Raw genomic sequence first — 24023 nt, forward strand, 5'->3', positions numbered from 1 at the left:
CATATCTTACGTTACTACTTAATTAAGGCATTCACATCTAATGTTGGTTTTGGGTGGTTTCATCTCATACTAAGCAAGTATAGATATTTTTTAAAAACTCAGGAATCTCAGCCCTTTTTACTTGATATTCCATTGTTCTCTTTTCTAATGTTCCTACTAATAATTTTTTTTCTGCAGAAACCTGAAAATACCACAAGCCAACCACCTTCTAACCAGCAAGTTGTAGAGGTGGCGATTCCTCATGTAGGGAAATTCATGATTGAGTCAAAGGAGGGGGGTTATGATGACGAGGTACCTTTATTGTAGACCTCTGCACTGTTCCTGCTTACCTGTGCCTGTTTAATACACACACTTTGGGTCTGCATGCACCTTCACATTTATGTGTATTGCTGCATTAACATATAGCTTGGCCACCCATGGTCTGAAATTACCTTACCAACTGCTTTTACAGAACTTTGAATTTCAAATGAAAATTTAAGTAGAAAGCTTATGGAATTTGTCAAAAGAATAATTTAATGTTTCTAGAGTTAATTCTTTTATGTAGACATATGATCAGTTTTTTCTAGGTTGATAGATTACAATAAGGTTTGTTTAGTTAAATAGCAAAGACTTTGAACTTTCAAAAATAATTTTTTCCTGTTTTACTTGAATTCTGTATTATCATAATTTGCCTACTATTTCCTGCCCAAAATCCTACAGCCTGATTGCAGTTAGATGGTGGATATTTTTGCTTCTGCAACCTCCATGTGAATGTGAATTGAGTGATTCATTATTATCAAATGCCTTCCAGTGCTTTATACACTGTTCTTGAGAATCCAGATGAAAATGTCCTATTGTCCTTGTCCCATCAGATCCCCCCCTTTTTCTCACTTTTTTCTTAAGACTCTTACATTTGATCTTTCTTGTATTTGAGGCCAGGGCCAGTAAAGCTGTTTCTGAATAGTATGGAAGACCTTGAATTCTATCATTTGTTAGTTTTTACTGGCATGGATGAGAATTTAATATATATCAAATAGTTTTTCCAAGCAACTTTGTTTCAGACTTACTTTGAAGTTACAATTAAGCGATTATGTAAGAGTTAATCACTGAAACCAGCAGTGTCACAAAGACATGAAGATTACTGTGCCAGTGTAAGAAAGCATTGGCCATAAGAAGAATAAGAAGCTGGTTTAGTAGATAGAAACTGGTCAGATGAATTTTCTGAAGCAGGTATTAGGTATATTGTGACTCTTAGTGTGTAATTAAATTTGGGTGATAGGTTCAGTGAATCAGATGTGTTGGATGCAATCTCTTGATTGCTCTAATACCAAGCTTCATAGTACTCTGAGTTGTTTCATTTTATAGGTATTTTAGAATGTAAACAGCTAAGAGTGATAAGCTACTTGAGAAACAAAGAAATGCTTAAGTATGTAATACTTAATAGCAGTACATTGTTCCAGTTAACTATTTCATTACCATGTTGCTGCTTGAAAATTACGGAAACTGCCATGTTTTTAGTAAAAATGTTAATTTATTGACCAAGTACCTGAGTGCTTGTTTTGGGGTAAGCCTTGTGGCATTTTAAAATTTAGAATTATGATTAATCATTTAATGCTGTCTTTTGTGTAAGTGCTTATGCTGTTGGCAGAGATGCATTTTGTTTTGTTTTTGTAACTGATTGGAGTGACAGTTTAACCGTGCATGTACCTGGGAACTTTAAGTCGTGTGGATTCAGGGCTGCAGCTCCCAGATGTTCAGGTCGTACTGTTGTGTAAGGGTGCCCAGCCAGCAGGGCAAAGTGGAGGTGAAATTGAGCTCCTGCTGAGCTCCTCAAACCTTCAAGAGGCACTTTTTTTAAATAAAAAGAGTGTTGCTTGTTCTAGGTGGTTCTCAGAGAGCAACACTTTTTGATTGTTTGTCAAGAAGGAGGTGCCTTTTTGGAAGTCTTCAGTTCAGAAGAGGGTGGTTGCCTTTTTGCAGTTTGCACAAAGGTACCATCTAGAGCTAGCTGTGGCCCTGTATGGATGATTTTGAAAGATACTTGTATGCATATTGAACCGTATCTGCCATAAAATAGGCAATGGTTAATTTACAAGTAGTGAAAAACAAAGGACTTTTAACTTGCATGTCAAGATATTGTTTTGGTTTTTGATACTTTTGTATGTTAACCATGCAAAACTCTTACTTTGAATTCCTTGTGGCAGATCATGATGACACCGAACATGCAAGGTATTATCATGGCGATAGGTAAATCCAGGAATGTATATGACAGGTGTGGCCCTGAAGCAGGGTTCTTTAAGGTACAATTAACATTTTCATTTAATTTTTTTAATGTTTTTAAATGAACTTCTTAAAATATTTTATTTCCTTGAATTAAATTTTGTTTCCTATATAATTTCTCTTTTCCTATCTTAACCATGGCCACCTGATGTTCTAAGGGTTTCTTTTATGCATGAATCTAAGAGTGATTTTTTTGCTGTTTTATTTTATTTTGTTTTGGTAACCCAGATAATTCAACAAAAAACAAAGCATTTTACCTGAGTTACCCTAATAGTTCACCTTTGGGTTGTTAGCAAAAATTTGAATTGTGTTTTTATTTGAAGGGAATAAAAGGTATTGATGAGTGAAAATAGAAACTGAGTAATTGCTTCTGGTATAGTTTGTTTTCTTCTCATTGGTAATACTATTTGTCAGTATTACAATATTTTTTTTTATTTTTTTTTGGAATTTATTTATTTGTTTGACAGATAGCACAAGTAGGCAGAGTGGCAGGCGAAGGGAGAGGGAGAAGCAGGCTTTCTGCTGAGCAGGGAGCCCGATGAGGAGCTTGATCCCAGGACCCTGGGATCATGACCTGAGCTGAAGGCAGCCACTTAACCTACTGAGCCACCAGGCACCCAGTATTACCATATATATATATATATATATTTTTTTTTTTTTTTTTAAATTTCATCATCATTTGATTTTAAACTGCTTTCTTCACTTGGTTGTTTCAAAAATGATTTGTTCATTTATTTTTATGTTTCTTATTCATTTAATGTTTTCTCCTGAATTTTTAATATCCTAGTCATTTCAAGAAATGTGAGACCATCAAGCAATTGCATTGTTCCATGACCAAATCTCTTCCCCTCTAATGATGTGAAAATATTGGGGTTTGGAAGCAAACTGTCAAGAAAGAATTCTTGAGACGTCTTCGTGCAGAAAGGTGGTTTTATTAAAGCACAGGGACAGGACCTGGGGACAGGAAGAGCTGCACTGGGGTTATGAGGGGTGGCTGATTATATACTTTCAAATTGGGAAGGAGTTAGGGATAACATAAATCTCTAAGGAATTTAGAAGCAAGGTTTCCAGGACCTTGAGGGGCTAGCTGTTGTTAGGAAAAGGTGATTTATCTCCATCTAGTAAGACCTTAGTCATGAGACCCTTCAGATGAGTATCAGTGGGCTATAGGCTTAGTGGATGATTGCTAACATATATCTTGGTAGGGGGCAGGGGTTAGAGATGAAATTTCCAAAGGGATTTTTATATATTAAAGGAGACTTACAGGATCCTGGAGATCAGGCTAATGTGAAGATAAGGTTGCCTTCATCCTTAGCACGGTGTTAACATCAAGGCGGTTGAGTTCTAGAGGAAGGTCACAAGCTCCTTATCTCAAGGGCTTGTCAATGAGTGGGCTTTAAGTTGTAGGGAAATTTAATTTTTTTTTCTTTTGCTTTTATTCTCCACATCATCTTATACGAGATCTTTACAATATTTTAATTACAATATATTGATCTTACATTTTTGAAAGATGAAAGCACTGTATGGTTTGTCTTTTTATTTTGACTTACCAAAAACTTCAAGTTGTTTTGGCTTCTCACCCCTTTTAGTGTTTTTTTCCCTAAAAAAAAACAGGCTTTACTGAGATACAGTTCACTACAGTAAACTGTATGCTTCCTTTCTTGACCTTAAAAATCTCAAACTTTCCCTTAATTTTCTATACCCTGCCTTCATCCAACTCAGTCTTCAAAAAGCTGCTTATTTTCACTATTTCTTTCATTCTTTAGTACCAAAAAAGGGCTTGTGCATAGTAGCCTTATAATAGTAAACACTTTTGAACTTGTTAGAGTGACTGGCCATCTTGGTGTGCCCAAGACTGAGGAGTTTTCTGGAATATAGGATTTTAAGTGTTAAACAGATCCCAGGATGAGTTATCACCCTATTAAGTAAGAAAGGTTTAAAAACTGCTGTTATTGAAAAAAAACCCCACAAAACTTTGTTTAAAAATTCAGTTTATTTCCAGGTGGCCTACATTTTCTTTTCTTAAAATATACTGAATGTATCTTCTGAAGTTTTCATGCATTTCTTGTGGGAAAAGTATCTGTCATTTAGAGTAACACTGTCATGTCTTTTTTCCAAGTTGGATATCTTTATGTTGAATTGGGAATTTCACATTTTTTAGATTGATGCCTGCCTATATTGTAAAGAGCCAGCTAATTAGATACATTACAAACAACAGTACACCCTACCCCCACCTCCGCTGGAGTAACAGTTTCCGGTTATTTTATCTAATCCTCTTGGCATGAATTCCATATCTTTAAGTAAACACAGAATGCTTAAGTTTTTGTGATTCTTGGTTTACACATTTCCTGTTGAATTCCCAACTCAGGGATATGAACAATGAGCTCTCCTTCTCCTGTGCCTGCTCCCCCTACCCCGTAGTTCCCACCCTTCCATCTTTCCATCTGTCTGCACACACACACACACACGTGTAAAATTTGTCATTTGGATTAAAACAGAATTCTCAGTTTGTATTATTATTTCTATGTATGCTACTCAGGATTGAGCTGAGTCATAAACATTACTTTGACCTTTTCCCCCCCTCAGCTTTCGTTTTCCTTGGAGTTGTTTTATTTTTTGGTTTTCTTCGTTTTCTATATGTATTACTGATGTGCTTCTAAACTCAGTTTAGAGAGTTTAAAAGATTTAAACAACAGAATGGGAGATTTAAACAAAATCTTTGTTTAAAAGATTTTTAAACAAAATCTTTTTAAATCTAAAAACAAAATCTTTGTTTAAATCTCCCACATTCTGGTGTCAGTTTTAAATCTCCCACATTCTGGTGTCAGTTTTACCTTCTTGGGGAAATTTATTTTGGAATAGATCTCTTCTGGAATACACATCTTCTGTAAGTCTTTTATTCCAGAGCTTTGTAACCTGTTTCATTCTGCACTGATTTTCTTTTACCCCCAGTGTATAACTAATACCTTGGGATCTTTATTCATCATTACCTAGGATGTCCTTTGTGACTTGTCTTTTATATATTTTCCATATTTCATATCTTTTTTCTTTTTCAGTTTACCCTCTGATTTTGAGGCAGCAGCAGATCTCTGAAGCTTATATCCATGTATATTTATTTTTACCTATCTGTAATTGAGAGGTGTGTGTGTGTGTGTGTGTGTGTGTGTGTATTTGTATATGTATATGTATATATATGTGTATATATATATATGTGTATATATGTATATATATGCACACATACACACACACATATAAAATCTTATGTAAATATCAGTTCTTTATCATTAATGTGTTTTCTGGTATAGGTAAATGATTACCATTTGGAAGATTCTAGCTGATAATACATAATTTTAAAAAATTTGTCATTTAAAAAATTTTTAAAAATTTAAAAACGGTAGTAATAGGTACACAATGCAATCATTCAGTAATATATAGGTGTCTAAATTCAAACTAATAATGGCAGTCTCTGCCACTGCTGTGTAACCACTGTGATCACTGTGTAACCTTTCTGATTTCTTCCTTTTGTTTGTGCAATCATGCATATATAGGGAATTTTTTTTCATTTTTACATTTTACTATTTATATTATTTTGTAACATATCACTCAGAATATATTGAGGGCTTTCTTAAAATAAAGGCAGTATATCTACATTATCTTTTCTACCTGCATTTAGTATTCCATAGTATAGATGTGTATTTTTATTTATTATATATTACCCTCTTTTTTAAAAAAGATTTTATTTATTTATTTGACACAGAGAGAGAGAGGCAGTGAGAGAGGGAACAGAAGCAAGGGGAGTGGGAGAGGAGAAGCAGGCTTCCCACTGAGCAAGAGCCTGATGTGGGCCTTGATCCAGGACCACAACCAGAGCCAAAGGCAGAGAGAGGCTTAACGACTGAGCCACCCAGATGCCCCTATATTATACTTTTTATGGACATATGCACTGTTTTTTCCGTCTGTCATTTCTGTTTGAGTTAGTTTATTGTACCTTTATTTCATAAAGAAGTTTTAAAAACACTGCTTTCAAATCTTTCTCTCCTTTCTGGATTCTGGAGTTTCATTGCTATACAAAAAGTCTTCTTTGACCCAAGGTATTATAAGTTTTCTGTAGTAGTTTCTTAAAGCACTTTTCTTAGTAAATTTTTATTTTTATGAATTCAAATGTACACACTCTTTTTTTTTTTTTTTTTAAGATTTTATTTATTTATTTGAGAGAGAGACAGTGAGAGAGATCATGAGCAAGGAGAAGGTCAGAGGGAGAAGCAGACTCCCCATGGAGCTGGGAGCCCGATGCGGGACTCGATCCCAGGACTCCAGGATCATGACCTGAGCCGAAGGCAGTCGTCCAACCAACTGAGCCACCCAGGCGTCCCAAATGTACACACTCTTTATTCAGTAGCATTTTATTTGGGTTTTCTACATTCTCTATTAATAAAAAATTATTGTATTTTTCTTTTTTCTGCTATCTTCATCAGGTTTGATCTTATGCTTTTGTTAGCTTTAGTAAGTGAATTTGAAAGCTTTTTTTTTTTTTTTTTAAATACAGTGTTGTAGTTTACATAGGAATTGTCTATTCCATAAAAGTAAGTTAGAACTTGTAAAAACCATCTGAGCCTACGCCCCTTTTTTGGTTATAGATTTTTTTTGGTAGTTTGTTTTTTTGGTTGTTGTTCTTTCTACAGTGATTGGCCTATTTAAACATTTTTTGGGGTTTTTTTTGGCAATTGATTTTAATCATTGTCAACATTCAGAATGTATATACAAAACAGTAACTAACATGATAGCTCCTTCTGTCTTACTGTTTCCCTAAATTAGACATAGTATACTGATAATTTTTATTTTTAGTATTTATTTTATTATATACAAAATATATATAAAACACAGTAACTAACATATGATAGCCGTTTCTCTTACTGTTTCCTTAAATTAGATATAGTATATTTATAATTTTTATTTTTAATATTTGTTATTATACATAATTAAATGTAATTATAGTATAATATAATATAGATACATCTATATCTCTTCTGTCCCATTACCAAAAAATATCTTTAGTGGTTTATTTTGTATTAGCTTTTTGGTTATGAGAAGTTTTTCAACTCTCTGCCTGTTTCTAAATATGGACTTCCATATGTATTATGGTTAGATCAGTTTTTAAAATGTTATATATGTTTGCTGGTGGTAAACCATGTGATGAATGTTGGTTTTTACTATAAAAAGATAAATTGGAGAATGAAACTTATATCTGGCTAAGTGGACTTGCTAAGGTTTAACCTGTTTAATAGGGAGAATCATCAGCTCACTCTCAGATACAGTATTAACCACAGGCCCTCGCACATGGGGGTCTGCTCCCCGCAAACACGCAGTATGAGTGTTAATAGGCAGGCAGAGCTGGAAGAATAAGCGAGGAAAGATGCTTACCTGCGTTCTTTTCCCAGTTGATGATGTTACGGTCAGTTTCCACTGTTAACAGAAAATTCCCAAATTCTAGTGGTTTAAAGAGAGAAGCTTTTGTCATGTAAAGATGCAGTTTGGAGAAAGGCAGCGTAAGACTGCTATGATGAGCAAATATAAAAGCTAGAAGGAAAGTATTCACAAAGCACTTGTTACTTGTATGTTTATATACAGTGGTGGCAGTGGGAGGGTCATACCATAATTATAATCATGGGATTTGTATACTTTATTTACTTTGAAAGACATTAAAATGTTTTTGTGTGTTTTTTGTTTGTTTGTTTGCTTTTGTTTTTGTTTGGGGGGGAGGGGCCTATACCTATTAAAGTGTCCTTAGGATTTTTTTTTTTTTAAAGATTTTATTTATTTATTTGTCAGAGAGAGAGAGGGAGAGAGAGCGAGCACAGGCAGACAGAATGGCAGGCAGAGGCAGAGGGAGAAGCAGGCTCCCTGATGAGCAAGGAGCCCGATGTGGGACTCCATCCCAGGACGCTGGGATCATGACCTGAGCCGAAGGCAGCTGCTTAACCAACTGAGCCACCCAAGCGTCCCTGTCCTTAGGATTTTAATGAAGTATGAACACTTCTGTATTCATGAGACTACTTCTTGGTGGTCCAGCAGTTGTTCCTAGTTGACATAACTTTATCACTTTTTTTGGACTTTTAAAATGCCTTAAAAAAAAAAAAAGACAGAGAGAGAGAGAGATCACAAGTAGGCAGAGCGGCAGGCAGAGAGAGGGGGAAGCAGGCTCCCCGCTGAGCAGAGAGCCAAATGTGGTGCTCCATCCCAGGACCCTGGGATCATGACCTGAGCCGAAGGCAGAGGCTTAACCCACTGAGCCACCCAGGTGCCCCTAAAATGCCTATTTTTATTATGCTTTTGTTTATTCAAAAGTTGTAAAAGCATATTTATGACAGCATAAAACATGCCAAACAGTACAGCCCATGAGTGAGCAGCTCCATCAATGACCAGTGAACATGTCCATGTAACTCCCAGTTGGGCCTGGAACATACGGTACTTCAGAAGCTAAGCTTGTTTCTCCTTCCTGTCACTTACTTCACTCTTCCACCACCCAAAAGAAGACGTTCACTGGACCTCTAACAACATGAGGAAGTGTTCTTATATTTTATACACTTGGAATCTTTCACTGCAGGTCCTTGTTTTGTCTGGCTGCTTTTACTCAACATGTTTGGAGCTTTAGCTGTGTTATTGGATATAGTCGTAGTTCATTCTCAAGGTATTCCATTGTGACGATCCTGTAATTTTCTTCCCATTCCCTTGATGGGCATATCAAGACATGTTTATTACTGCTGATATCTGGGCACTATCCTCAATCGAATGTATGTTTTACAATTTTACTTTATTAATGGTCTTATACCTTTCTTGTTTAATTTATTCCTATACGTATAAAAAAAAGTTTGTCTTTATGAATTGAGGCACTTACTCCTACTTATTCTACCAAGTTACAGGTAGGGTAGATAGTGGGAGAGCTAATTAATTTATTTTTTATTTTTTTATTTTTTAAATTTTTATTTATTTATATTGAATCCAGTTACCTTATTGGGCTCCTATTTTTTTAGTTGATTCATGTCATTATTTCAGTACACTGGCTCTGAATAATTATCTCATAATTGGAATAATTTCCATCATACTTGTTATTTCATTTCTGCTTTCATTATGTTAACCAGACTTCAGAATATAGTTAAATATGAAAATAATTTTAATGGCTGTGTCTCTAGTGTTCTATTTTCAAGTATGATGTATAGTATTTTTTTATAGATTTCCCTTTACAATTTTAAAAACGCTTTCTCAAATTCATAGTTTAAAAAGAGTTTCTTCTGAAAGATTGTAGTCTTTAACCCTTAGAATGTAAAGAGTTTAACATTGACCCCCCCTTTTCTAAACATTGTAAACACTGTCTGTTTCTATGTATTCTTTTTGTACACAATGTAGTTTATCAAAAATGGATGAGTGTTGGCATCTGTGTTCATAGATAATTTGATTTCCAATTTCCTTTTTTATATTTGTCAATATTTTATATTCAGATTATGCTGGCCATGTATAATCATTAAGGAGGCTTTTCCCTTTTCTCAGACTTCGGAGTAGTGTAGGTAGAGAAATTATTTGGTCCTTGAAGACTTAACATAACCATACAGCTCTAAAACAAAGTGGGCCTGATTCCATTATTGGGTACAGATCTTGAGCAACCTTTTCAGTTCTTCTGTAACTTTACTGGATCTCTTCAAAGACTTGGTAATTTTTGTACCTTTTAAAGCAATTCTGGTAATTTGTATTTTCCTTGATGATCATCTGTTTAATTAAAAACTTGTAGTTTATTGGCATAAAGTTATATGTATTATTTTTTAAACAAATTATAAAGTTTTGTTTTTTGTTTTTTTTTTAAATTTTTGTCACCTTTCTGATATGTGGTGGTGAGTTTTCTCCCATATGTTGGTTTTCCATCAGCTTTTTTGGAAAGAAAAACTTTGGGCCTTTTTTATCTAATTGCCACATTATTTTATTTTTCTACCTTCAGTTTATTTTCTTTCCTCTCCTCTTCTTCCCCCTAGCTTCTTGAAATGCACTTTTTCTCTACTGGTTAAATTGGAAGTTTCCTATGTCTTTAGGTTTTGATAGCCTATGATCCCAATTTTAATATGATTTTGATTCTTTTGGCCCAAGAATAATTTAAGACAGTATTATTTTAATTCCTAAGAGTTTAGTTTGGGAGTTGTCTTTATTTTTAATTCCTGTATGTATTGCACTGTTTTCAAATCATATTGCTTATATGATGACAATCCCCTGGGATTTGAAGTAGGTTTTCTTCTGTCTTGGTACACTGCCAGATTTTTTTTTTTTTAATAGCTTATAAACATTTAATTTATATGCACACTCACACATACATACACACTCTCTGTGAAGTCAACAAATCTTATTTCAGAAATAAAAGCATTAAGACTTGGAGAAGTTTGCGACTTAATTTATATCACAATTAACAAATAGTATACCTCGCTCTCTGATTCTTAGTCTGATTTTCCCTTAGACCTTTCTGTCTCCAGAATATATTGTATGTTTATATATTTGGTATCTTCTGTCGTATGTATATAGTTATAGCAAAATAAAGTCTTAAAATTATACATTTAGAATATGATTTTGTATTATGATTTGGAAAGGTAAAGTCTAGGTACAATCATTTGGATCTTTGCAACTGAAGATTTCAAAAGAGAAAGAAACTAGTCTTATTGAATGGGTCATTACAGATAGATGGGGAACAGACAAGAAAGGACATCATGTATTAGGTGAACTTAAGGAGCAAGGGCACGAGTGCATCTGTGGGGAGACAAGCCTGACCTAAGTGGAAGGAAGTCTTTGTTGAAGAGTCATAGGAAGGAAGACAGAATAGGTAATTTTGGACCTGAATAGTAGGACCATGTTAAAGGTCTGGTGAAAGAGACTTTTAAAAATGAATTGCAAAGCAGTTCCATCACCTACCTGATGGCTAGTATTATATTTCATTCTGTAAATGTTTGGTGGTTTTGTTGCACTATCTGTGGTAGTTAACTTAAATAATTACCTTCATAGGCAGCCAGAGTATGGAAAGGACAAACACAATTCTGGGGCAAGATTCTGAGGAAGTTGTATGAATTAACTGACAGATCAGCAGTGTTAACTTTGCTTGTAATGATAGTGAAGAACTCGGCTAGATATAGTGGCATGGAACATCTGTTGAAATTTTGAAGGAATAGATATGATTGCAGTATATTTTAAACATCAGAGAACTTTTTTAGAAGGACGTTCATAAATAAAAATAATCAATTATAAAAAAACAATTTGTGCTGGTGAAAACGTACTTTTTATGTGTTTGAAAAATCGCTTGTAGAAATTTAAATGTGCATTTTTACCTCTACTTGTTTAAATATAGATTTTAACTTTGGCATTTACTTGTGCAAATTGGGAGAATCTTAAATAGAACAAAATTAAGGGATAAACATAATTTTAGAATAAAAGAGGGATATGTATTCCAGCTTGCTAATAGAAACCTCTTTGCTCTTTAAGAAAAATATACAATCTCTCTTTTGAATGTAGGCAAAAAAAATATGTAACCATTTAGTGTTATAATTTCTTATCTCTAAACCTACAGTATTACTTTTAAGAGGCTCAATACGAATTTATTTTATTTTGGTCATACTAATTTTGGCCAAGGGCATGATACCTTGAAATATTTAAATATTCAAAAGAACTTGGAAGAGTTTATGACAGTCATTGCCTGAAGACCATAATAAGGGAGAACAGTTACTGATTTTTTTTGTTTTATATTCTCAAATTTAGTACAATTTAGTTATTAAATGAATATGTGCGCCTTTTTTTTTTTTCAAATTGGGAAAATGGGAGGATTTTAGAGTTCTAAGCAAAGCTTATGTATGCTAATTAGGTATACATTGAAGTGAGCCTTAATATGATCCTACATGTCAAAATATAGTTTTCATGGCTATTTTTAACCTCAGCATGTATGACCAAAAAAGGAGAACTCAATTTATTTTAGCTATAAGGTAATAATTCTGTTTATAGTGCTAAGTTATATAGAAAGGACTTATTAGTCTTCCCTTTAATGAAATTTAAGAATATATAACTGGAATGTTTCATTTAGTGTTTGTCAGTTACATTTTCTCCCTTCTATAAAATATATCATAGTATCTGTTTGGCCAGGAATTGCTTAAGAAAGAAAGGGATACTTCTTAAAAAAATAAAAACAAAAACAAACTTTCTAATAGAATTGATTTTTTGTAACTTATTTTGCTTGTGGCCCCAAAATTTTTATGGTTAATAGAGCTAGGATTTAGATATAAGTCCAGTATAAATGATTATTATGAAAAGTATTTTTAATCATATAGGTTATTTGTATACAGCAGTATTTGATAGATAACCCTACATTTATCTCTTTATGAGCCAATATTTTCCAAATGGTTTGCTCATATATAGAAACATGTATCAGTATTGTTTCCTGTTATAATTAGTTATAAATTCTGAGGTGTCCTGTTCATAAAGAAAAAGGAAGTTCAAGCATAAGGTGATAATAATGATAATATTAATTAATTCTTACACATACAAAATTCAAATATTTTTAAAGCAACAAGGGATTCATTCTGTGATCCCTACAGTCTCAGGACTTATTTAGACTCTTTTAAAAGGTAATTACAGTGGTATTATTATGCATATAAGAGCCAGCTTTTCTTTCAGATATGGGTATTTTAGGAAGCTGAATTTCAACTCTAAAATTTGGAATATTCAAAATATACATGAAACTGATACTGGAAAGCATAGGATAAGAGGTTTCTCAGTCTTAGAATACTTCTGAGTAGACTGACCAGACTGATAAGTTTTACAAAATTATTCACATAGTACGCTTAGGTCTGTTGTTTAGTTTACTACTTCTCTACATGAAAACAACACTACAGTAAAGGGATGAGGAAGTACACATATGGTCAGTTTTAGAAAATCCTTTTAAACTGTGGAATATGGGGCAGTATTTTTAGATGTACTACCTTGTTTGTAATACTTTAAAAGAAAAAAAATGTATATGAACACAAGAATAATTAAAGCTGTAATATCGAAGGATTTTAATTATTATAATTAATCAAAATTGACATTTTGTTACATTTTCTAGGCAATTAAGTTGGAGTATTCAAGATTGGTTAAGTTGGCCCAAGAAGATAGCCCACCAGAAACAGATTATCGTTTACATCATGTAGTGGTCTATTTTATCCAGAACCAAGCACCAAAGAAAATCATTGAGAAAACATTGCTAGAACAATTTGGAGATAGGAATTTGAGTTTTGATGAAAGGTAATTTAAAAATGTGAGATAATGAACTCATATGCTCAAATTGTCTTTTTTAAAATATCTTTCTTTGCAGTTTTTTTTAATGTTTATTTTAACCTAGACGAAGACAGTAAATAGAGCACAAAACTTGACTTCACTTAATTTGTACAGTTGCTCTGTGATTTTCTTGGAGTTTATAGTCATGACCTTTAAAAGTTTGAGCAATTATTTATTGCTTTAGTGTGTGTAATTATTGACCAAGGTACTGAGCTAAGCCATATAAAGATGCACAGGAGAATATAATATAATCACTGCCCTTTGGGAACTCAGTATTTTAGAGAAATAAAAAATTTCTCAATCTCTGCACTACTGTATATTTGAGTCAGATAGTTCTTTATTGTGGGGGTATCCTATAACGTATAGGGTATTTGGCAGTGTTCCTGACCTCTACCTTCTAAATGATGGTAGCACCTCCCACAAGCGGTGACAACCGAAAGTGTCTCCAGGTATTGCCAAATAATCCCTTGAGGAGCAAAATTACCTTGTTTGGAAATCTCTAGAGAAAAGTATTTAATTGTAGACACAAATAAAATAGTTTAATACCCTCTGATATCAAGAGAAGTCTTAAAATCATTGAATTACAGTTCATCCTTGAACAGTGTGGAGATTAGGGGCATTGACTCTCCGTGCAATCAAAAATCTGCACATAAAGTGTATAATTTTTGACTCCCCCAGAACCTAACCGCTAATAAACTCCTGTTGACTGGAAGCCTCTGATAACGTAAAGTCAATAAATACATATTTTGTATGTTATATATATTATATACTGTATTCTTACAATAAAGTAAACTGAAGAAAGGAAAATGTTACTAAAATCATAAGGAAAAACATAATACTGTAAAAATCATATAGGTTATTTGTAATCTGTGTGTAAGTGTACCCTCAAAACCCATGTTGTTAAAGGATCTACTGTATTTTGGTTTACCCAAAAATGTTTTCCCATAGAAATTTGTATAAAATCCCTAGAATTTTTTTTTTAGTAATATTAGAAAATTAAAATATAATCTAGTTAGAATGAATTCCATTAAAGCAATTTAGGCCTTGGGTAAAGATCCAAGTATTAGATGTTATTTTTAGAATACAGAAGCATTTATGTTATCTTGGAGTTCATTGTAGTCCATTTTAATCCTGAAATAAATGATTATCTCTTCATGAATATCTCAAAATTAAAAATATGTATAGCAGAGGAGAATATATGGAAAACAAAGCATTCAGGATTAAATTCCTGCTTTACCATGTGTCCGCTGTGAAATTTCAGATTAAGTGAAATAATACAAGTAAATGGCTTCAACAGTATTTGATAGACAACACAGTGCTCAGTGACTGTTAGCTATTACTATTTTACTAGTAGTAGTGGGAGCATCACTTATTTTACATATAACCCCACCACAAATTGCTCAGAAATATGACTGATTATGATTTTTACTATTTGGGTTGTTAGTACACCATGTTCCAATGAATATGGAGAAAATATTGGTGGGGTAATCACACTGACTTTTCACTCTTTTGCAGTTTTTGTCCTGGGGACTGGAAATTGGTCAAATTGTTTGATAGTTTAATTTCTCTTATACTTGAAAGACAAAGTGAGATCCATGTGATAACTAAATATATTCTGCAGAGATTTCTTTAACAATGATTCTATGCATAAGAATGTCTCTGTTACCTGAAATGATAGCCACATTTTGGATTCTTTTTTTGCTATTTATGAATAATGCCATTTGAAAGGGGAAAATGAGATTTAATGTTTCTTAGGCTTGCTTAGATATACATCATAAAAAATACATTTCATTTTTAACTTATGCAATATATATTGATAGAATGTAATTTAAACGCCATATGTAAATATAACATCGTAAATTTGAGTTAGAATTATTGATGCTGTCTTCTTTATGTGCTTTGTAACTATCCAACATTGATCTAAAAACTATTTTCAATTAAGGTTATTTGGGAGTTGCTTCCTCAAAAAAGTGTTGCTTAGTGACAATGGATTTTATTTTCATATGTGTTGGGTAGCTGTTTTATGTCACATATTTTTCAGTTTTTATGAATTTTGCTTTTGATTTAGGAATGCATTTCTTTTATTTGAAGGTGTCACAACATAATGAAAGTTGCTCAAGCCAAACTTGAAATGATAAAACCTGAAGAAGTAAATTTGGAAGAATATGAGGTAATGTGCTCTTTGAGAGATTTAACTGTAGATTGAGGAATTCTGTAGTTCACTGATCTCCCTTTCATTTCAGCACAGCTGAGCATAGGAGACAATAAGGTATAGAGAGGGTAAAGTAACCGGCCCAGAATTTTCACAGCTAGCAAATTATAGCATGGTTAACACAGCCTGCATCCTTTTTAAAAAAAATTTAACAGAACCTGCATTCTCAAATGAAGCTGTACTGTACTTTTTCCTTTCTTGGCCTCATCAGATATTTTGGGGAGGAGGTTGCAAACTTGCCTTAATCGTTATATGCCAATACATCTGTCATTATTGGACACTGTTGTACATGTGAGAGAGAGAGCACGCATGAATGCTCATATCATGCTTATGGTAATTTTGTACACAAAATTCTTTTTGTGAACTTTGGCTTTAAAATTAGTATTTTTTTTTAATTTATCAATTCAAATACCTAGGTTTCTTTCAGACTTTTAAATTTAACTTTATACATTGTCTTTTTTTTGCTTTTTAAAAAACTTTTTTATTTGTTTATTTGTTAGAGCAAGCAAGAGCTCAAGTAGGGGGAGAAGTAAGGGACTGGATCCCAACACCCTGGGATCATGACCCAAGCTGAAGGCAGACGCTTAGCCATCTAAGCACAGGTGTCCCAACACATTGTCTTTTTAAATTTATAAATCTAGTAAATTTTAAGTTTATTTCATAGTGTTTTTGATTAATGTTTGGTCCTATTTACAAACTTAATTATTCTAGATTCCCTTAAACAGTTATTGAATTCACCACATTAACATATACAAAAAATACTCATTTTTGATGAAAATCCTTAGCTAACCTGGAATACAAGGTGCAACAACTTTAATATCCTAAAGAGTGTCTCAAAAAACAGCAAAACTAGCAAATATATAGAATTGTGAGCATTGTAATCAGGAAAGATGGGGATGTCTGCAACCACTTTATTCAGAATTGTCCTGGAAATTCCAAGCGGGCAGCAAGTCAACAAAAATAAGCAAAAAGTAAACATTGGAGAAAAAGAAATAAAGTTATTGTTTGGAGATTTTACACCTGGAAAATACAAACAAAATCTACAGATAAATTAATTGGAATTAATAAGAGAGTTTTGCAACATGTAAAACCTGCCAAACACCAGTTTTGTTCCATTAACCCAGCAGCAGATAATCAGAAAGTGAAATTTTAAAAAATGACATCATTTATAATAGCATCAAGAAGTATGCAGTAACTAGAAATAAATCTAGCAAAAGATGGCATGACTTTAGGAGCTGTTAACAGAAGACCTGAATAAATGGATATACATACTATGTTTGGATAAGTTGGTATTGTAAGGATGCCATTTTACCCCAGAGTAGTTTATTGGTTCTGTGTAGTTGCTATCAAACTTCTAGCAAGTTGTCTGATGGAGGTTGATAAGCTGATTTTAAAAACTTTATGGGGGGGTTCCTGGTTGGCTCAGTCAGTGGATGTGCAGCTCTTAATCTCGGGGTCATGAGTTTGAACCCCACACTGGGTATAAAAATTACTTAAGTAAAACTTAAAAAAAATTATGAAATGTAAACATCTGAGTCTAACTCAGACATTCTTGAAGAACAAGGTAGGAAAGCTTATTTTAGAAATCAGGAGGAGGTACCATTCTTTACCATTATGCTTTAAGGGTAGGTAATTTAGAACAATATAGCAGAATGAAAAATCTGAGAATATATATGCACAAATAAATGTACACATGATATATGCCAGAGATGACAAGCAAGTGGGTTCCTCACTCTGTTTGTCCCCAAGATTCAAATCAAATATGGTCTTGATTTTTAATTACGATTTGACTCTGCAGTCTCTCCCCAGGGTCGCTTCATCCAATTGGATTCAACGTATTTTTGTTCTGAGCACTCCTCATATTCTAACTGTAGAACCATTAAATCTTACACGTATTTACATGACACGTTTTTGAATTCTGTGTGTCCTACATATCTTTGTCTTGCGCTGAGTCATGACTCACCAAACCTTGGCCCATAGACCAAATTTAGCCCACCACCAGTTTTTATAAAACAGTTTTATTGGAACACAGCTATTTGTTTACATACTGGGTATGAGTGTTTTGTCACTACATCTCAGAGTTGAATAGTGACAACAGAGACTGCATGGCCTGCAAAGCCTAAAACACTTCTTGGCTACGTCTTCACAGAAAAAGCTTACTCCAACTTCTCAGGCAAGTCTAATGACAATAGAGTGGCAGTTTGAAACTTTTCCAGAAAAGCTAACTTTAATTATTCATTTAAATCCTGTATTGAATTTAGTTATGGTTTTCCTTGAAATAGTGTTTGTTTTTCTCTTAGTAAGTTAAAGAGAAGTCCTGATTTTGGTCAGTTCTGAATTGTTGAGTCTTATTACATGCGTGATGATTGGGTTTTTGGAGGGAGGGCAGTTGAAATGTGACATGCTTCTATTCTTTTCGCCATATCTCAGATGAATAAACTATTCAGCTACCATATTTAAAATAAAATTTAACATAAACTTGTTAAAATTAAAAAGGTTAAATAAATTTATTATAACATTTTTCTTTTAGTTCCCTAACATTTTTCATCATATAATAGTCTTCAGTATTCATTCTGTTAGACTAGTAACTTCATTTACCTCCCACATCTAGTGTGATGTACATCTATAATAATAATAATATACCATTATACAAAAGAATTTTTGAGAGATAGAAAACATGATAGATTATCTTGTGTTTGTATTTCTGCTGTAGTGAATCATTATTTAATTCCTCATTAATTTCTAATAATTTTTATATTTATTGTTATACTAATGAAATAATCTTACTTATCAAAATTGAAAGTCTTGATTTAGGGGCGCCTGAGTGGCTCAGTGGGTTAAGCCTCTGCCTTCAGCTCAGGTCATGATCTCAGGGTCCTGGGATTGAGCCCCACATCGGGCTCTCTGCTTGGCAGGGAGCCTGCTTCCTCCTCTCTCTCTGCCTACCTCTCTACCTACTTGTGATCTCTGTCTGTCAAATAAATAAATAAAATCTTTAAAAAAAAAAGAAAAAAAGAAAGTCTTGATTTAGGTCTAGTTTACCTTAATTTTGAATTCTTTGATACTGTTAATTTGTATAGTTGTGGGAACAATGCATTACTTTAAGAACAGTTTTCATTGTGGTTTTAATATCCTAGTCTGCATTCTTTAAAAATTTTTTTTCACCTACAGGAGTGGCATCAAGATTATAGGAAATTCAGGGAAACAACCATGTATCTCATAACTGGGCTAGAGAATTTTCAAAAAGAAAGGTAAGGCATAGTGGTCAGATACTATTTTTGTACTTAATTCTATTTGGATATAACCTCATCTATAGATAATATTTTATTTACAATACATATTTTTGATAAACTTTTAATATTATGTTTTAAATTTACAGAGAAGTTGTGTAGTTAGTACAGAGAGTTCCTCTATACCCTATATATTTTCCATTTTCAATTAAATCTATAAGGTTGGCATTAGTCTTTCTATCAGCCCTTAAATACTATAGTTGAAATTTAGGATGCAATAGGATTAGATTGAAGCCTAGAACTTTTCTGGGGACCAAAGAAGCTTGTAGCCCAACACTAGGAATTCTTTGTATTCCCTGACATTTACCTTCAGTCTCCAGCTTTTTCATATTCTTTCTGAGTCTAATCTTGACTTCAGAGCAGAAATAGTGTTTCTAATCTCTTTGTCCAAACTTGTAGTTACTGTAAAAATATCGCTGTAGAGAATTGATCACTGGTCTTCTGAGTATTGTGACTGTAAACACATTTTAGATAATTTTTCATTTAAATTACAAATGGTTTTAAAAGAATTTCTACCGGGTGCCTGGGTGGCTCAGTGGGTTAAGCCTCTGCCTTCGGCTCAGGTCATGCTCTCAGGGTCCTGGGATGGAGTCCCGCATCAGGCTCTCAGCTCAGCAGGGAGCCTGCTTCCCTCTCTCTCTCTCTCTGCCTGCCTCTCTGCCTACTTGTGATCTATCTCTGTCAAATAAACAAATAAAAAATCTTAAAAAAAAAAAAAGAATTTCTACCTATTAAACTATATTATTATTTACTTTTAAATGTTATTAAGAAAAGATGCATATTGACTTATTTACCTACACATTATTCACTAGTTTGCGTTTACATGTTGTTCACATATTTCTTAATTCATTCTTTAATATGAATGTACTTGACTAGTGATTTATTTTTTAGAAGTGCTATATTTTAAATATTCTCTAATAGTGCATTCAAGTAAAAGGGTTGTTGAATTCCTTTTCTTGTTTTGTAGGAAGTATAGGAAACCTCCGCTGAGAGGTTAATGCAATTTTGCTTTTAAATAACAGCGCAGGCTATTCTAGAGCTGTGCTGGCCATCCTCATCGCCACCAGCCACATGTGACAGTTAAATTTAATGAAGAACTTTAAAACTAAAAGTTCAGTTTCTCAGTCACAGCATCCACATTTTGAATGTTTGGCTCCGGTATTGGCCAGTGTGGACACTTCTGTAGAAAATTCTGTCAGACCGTGCTGCTGTGTTTGTGGGACAGTGCACAGTGCCATCCCTTGTACACCTACCAAATTTTAGAAGTTACCCAGAATTTAAAAATAGTGTTAATACTTGAACACAAATTATTAAAGTCCTAGTCCTTGTGTAATTTATTTATTTTAATTTAAATTGCATTAACACACAGTGCAATATTGGCTTCTGGAATAGAATTCAGCGATTCATCGCTTATATACGACACCCAGTGCTCATCACAAATACTGTGTAATTTATAAGATAATTCACTTTGGTTACTGAAATAGAAAAGTATTTTGATTAATCAGTAGCTCCATTTTATGAGTTATTTTATTTTGGTCAGAGTTTTATTTCTTTAAAAGAAGTATTCAGATTTACTTTAGAATATCTAAGATTAATATTTCTGAGAAAAATAGTAGTGTGATCTTATAATTGAACAGAGTATCTAAGATCAATAAGGCATTTCCATTTTATAGATAAAGAAACTGTGTTTATTTACATATGTCTCCATAGAGATGCAATAACTTTTTCAAGGTCACACAATTAACTAGGGAGAGAAAAATTGAAATAGAGATCTCTATTCTTGTAAAATTTAATGAAGTCAGGTAAGTACAAGAAGTATTTATTTTTCTCACTCAATAAGAATTAAAAAGGTGAAACTGTCACTTTCTTGCTCTCTGCATTAACTTCTGTATTAGCTTTTCTTAGTTAACATTTGTTAAAGGATTTTGAGATATAACTTGAAAGTGTGTTTTAATTTCATAATTTGCTTATTCTCAAATATATACTTATTCAGAAAGTAAATATTCTGGGATGGCAAATGTTACTGAATTGGAAAGTTCAACTAGAAAATTAGTAATGGTGACAAATAGTATTTATGGAATATCATAAAAAGAAATGTTAATTTTACATTTTAAATACACTGCTAGCAGGTTAGAAAGTTTCTGTCTTTGTTTTAAATACAAAAACATAGCACTTGAAAGCCTTGAATGGAATACTGATTGACAGTCCATTGTCAAGTCTGAGAGTAGTGAAATGAAATCATGTTTTTAGGAACCATTATTTTATAATAGTATAAATGAGGATAAAGAGAATCTATGGGCTACATGGTCTTGTTTTTCCTTTAAAAAATGAGGATGTTGTACCTGGACTGCTGAGTCTTACTCTGACTTGTTTGAAAATATATTTGTAGGCACTTTAGAGGTTGTTGATAAAATATGGGAATTGTGTATCTCAGTGAAAAATTGGAACAAGGTCATTGTTTTAGAGCTGTTCTTAGGTGACTCCGGTCTTGAAGGCCAAATACAAATGTCTCCCTGAATGACATTCATGACATTTGGAATAGGAACTTAATGGCTATAAAAGAAAGGTAGATGTGCCTGCAGACCACCTTAATTTAGTGGTGCAAAACATCCAATATTATATCACTCCCTTCTTTTTTTTCCTTTCATAAGTAAAACAAAAAGTCTTTCGCTGAGGTTATGTTTATAGTATTTCAAAATAAAATGCCATATTTGTAAGTTTTCTCAAAAACGAATTCCTGAGAGAAGCCTTTTCAAAAAACTATGTGAAATAACTTATTTTTTATGAAATAGTTTCAGGTATGTAACTTGAGTTGTCATTAATTTCATTTCTGCATTTAACATTTGAAGTATAGAATTGATTTATATTTGAGCACATGAGTAAAACTTAGTGTAACCTAGAGTTTTTTTGTTGTTTTTTTTTTAAGATTTTATTGATTTATTCAACAGAGAGAGAGAGAGAGATCACAAGTAGGCAGAGAAGCAGGCAGAGAGAGAGGGGGAAGCAGGCTCCCTGCTGTGCAGAGAGCCCGATGTGGGGCTCGATCCCAGGACACTGAGATCATGACCTGAGCTGAAGGCAGAGGCTTAACCCACTGAGCCACCCAAGCGCCCCTGTAACCTAGAGTTTTAAAAGTATTTCTTTATACTATTTCACCTTTTAGAATGTTATATTTTTCTGAATTAATCCATAAGAAGGTATGTTATGATTAGAAAAACTCACACAAAGGAGATAGCTTATGTTGTTCATATTCAGTTATACAAATATATAGCTGTATTTATTTTTTACAGCATATTAAGAGAGGATAATTATTTTAGAGGCAAATACAATACTCAAACATTTTTACCCTCCTCTTTTTTAAAACTTAGTTTGAACTTCATAACTTCTAGGCTTACATTAATGTAACATACTAATATTACTTATATTGAATGTAAAAGACCTGTCAGCTTTTATGTTAGTAGCTTTTTTATTGTTTGTGTTCCACTAGAGTTTTCAGATTTAGAAGTATTCTTTCCCCTTTCTACTTCCACCAGGTCTCTTTTGGATATTCTCCCCTCTACCAATTACATTTTTTTATGATGAGAACTGTGCCCAGACATAGAAAAAACCTGACTGGTCACTGAATGAAATATATGATGTTTGTGATAAGAAACAAAAAAACAACAGAACAACAAAAAACCTCAAGTAACCTGATCCGTCCTTCAAACAAAAATGACATTATGTTGTTAAAAAATTAGATTCTAGGCTTTCATTCGGTCTTAATTTTGACTGTAAATGGAAGATTTGAGGTAAACAGTTTCCATAGAAGACTGGAACTGTCTAAATTCAACAATTATGGGCTTTCCCTTCCCAGTCTTTTCTTAATTCCTAGTTCCATTTTTTGTTTTTGTTTTTGTTTTTTTTTTTTTAGTTTATGACATAACTGTATAACTGGTTTCATATGTGGCTGTTGCTAAAAGGGTGCTCTCAGGCTTACAGGACATCAGATGATATTTTTATTTTAATGTTCTGTATAATCAAAACAAATGTATACTTAAAATATTTTACAACTGTAGCTGACTTTTTTTAATAAAGATGAAATATTAATGCTATGTGTTTCTTTTAATTTTTAAGTTATATAGATTCCCTGCTGTTCCTTATCTGTGCTTATCAGAATAACAAGGAACTCTTGTCCAAAGGCCCAAACAGAGGACATGATGAAGAATTGATATCACATTATAGAAGAGAATGTTTACTAGTAAGTTGAATATATGTAGGTCGTGTTTGCTTGCTCATTTTATCTTACATTGAACACATTTTCCGGACTCATGTCTAAGTGATTGACTATAAATTCTGATGGGGAAAGCATCATGATGAGCATCATACCTATAATCTGGGTATAATCCTTTAAGATTATGAGATTATGAGAATGCACCCAATTCCTTATTGTCCCTTCTACTTTCTTGATCCTAAATATTGCAGGTGATCAACCAGAAATGTTCTTAAAATGGGATCAAAATAATTGCATTTTTATATTTAAATTTCTTCATTCCTTTTTTTGGGGAGAGAAGAGGTGCTTCACAGAGCATGAGGAATCATTATTATTCCAGAAAAATAATAGATTTTTTTGAGTTTTTCTAAATCGTATGTTTGGTATGTATGTCAAAAGATCATTGTAATACAGTATCCTTTTTTTTCACCTAGTCATTGGTAGTTTTTTTTTCTCAAATATTTTTATTATCCATATGTAGAAATACTGCTATTGTTTTATAAACTTTAAAAAAAAGTTTTTAACGGGTGTGTTTTTTGTTTTGTTTCGTTGTTTTTTTTACTAGATTACTTTCTAGATGTCTGGAGTACTTTGTTATTATTTCTCTAATTAGCTAATATGTATAAAATCAAAAATTCCATCTTTATACATTTTTTCTGATTGAATTTCATTCTTAACTATTAAT

At 33.0% G+C, this 24023-nt stretch overlaps 1 protein-coding gene across 2 annotated transcripts in view; it reads left to right on the forward strand.

The window, feature by feature from the left end:
* Window positions 1-24023, forward strand: part of LOC111148491 (ubiquitin specific peptidase 25) — a 134071-nt gene that overhangs the window by 108162 nt on the left and 1886 nt on the right. The window contains exons 19-24 of one of the 2 annotated variants that reach the window (XM_022505076.1): window positions 178-291; window positions 2184-2279; window positions 13376-13554; window positions 15679-15757; window positions 18971-19050; window positions 23203-23326. In XM_022505076.1, the coding sequence (XP_022360784.1) occupies window positions 178-291; window positions 2184-2279; window positions 13376-13554; window positions 15679-15757; window positions 18971-19050; window positions 23203-23326 (672 nt within the window). The remainder of the gene's footprint in view (window positions 1-177; window positions 292-2183; window positions 2280-13375; window positions 13555-15678; window positions 15758-18970; window positions 19051-23202; window positions 23327-24023) is intronic. The other variant, XM_022505086.1, reaches the window with a different exon arrangement.

The sequence above is a fragment of the Enhydra lutris genome, unplaced genomic scaffold (genome assembly GCF_002288905.1).
Source record: "Enhydra lutris kenyoni isolate GAN:26980312 unplaced genomic scaffold, ASM228890v2 scaffoldscaffold2, whole genome shotgun sequence".
NCBI lineage: Eukaryota > Metazoa > Chordata > Mammalia > Carnivora > Mustelidae > Enhydra > Enhydra lutris.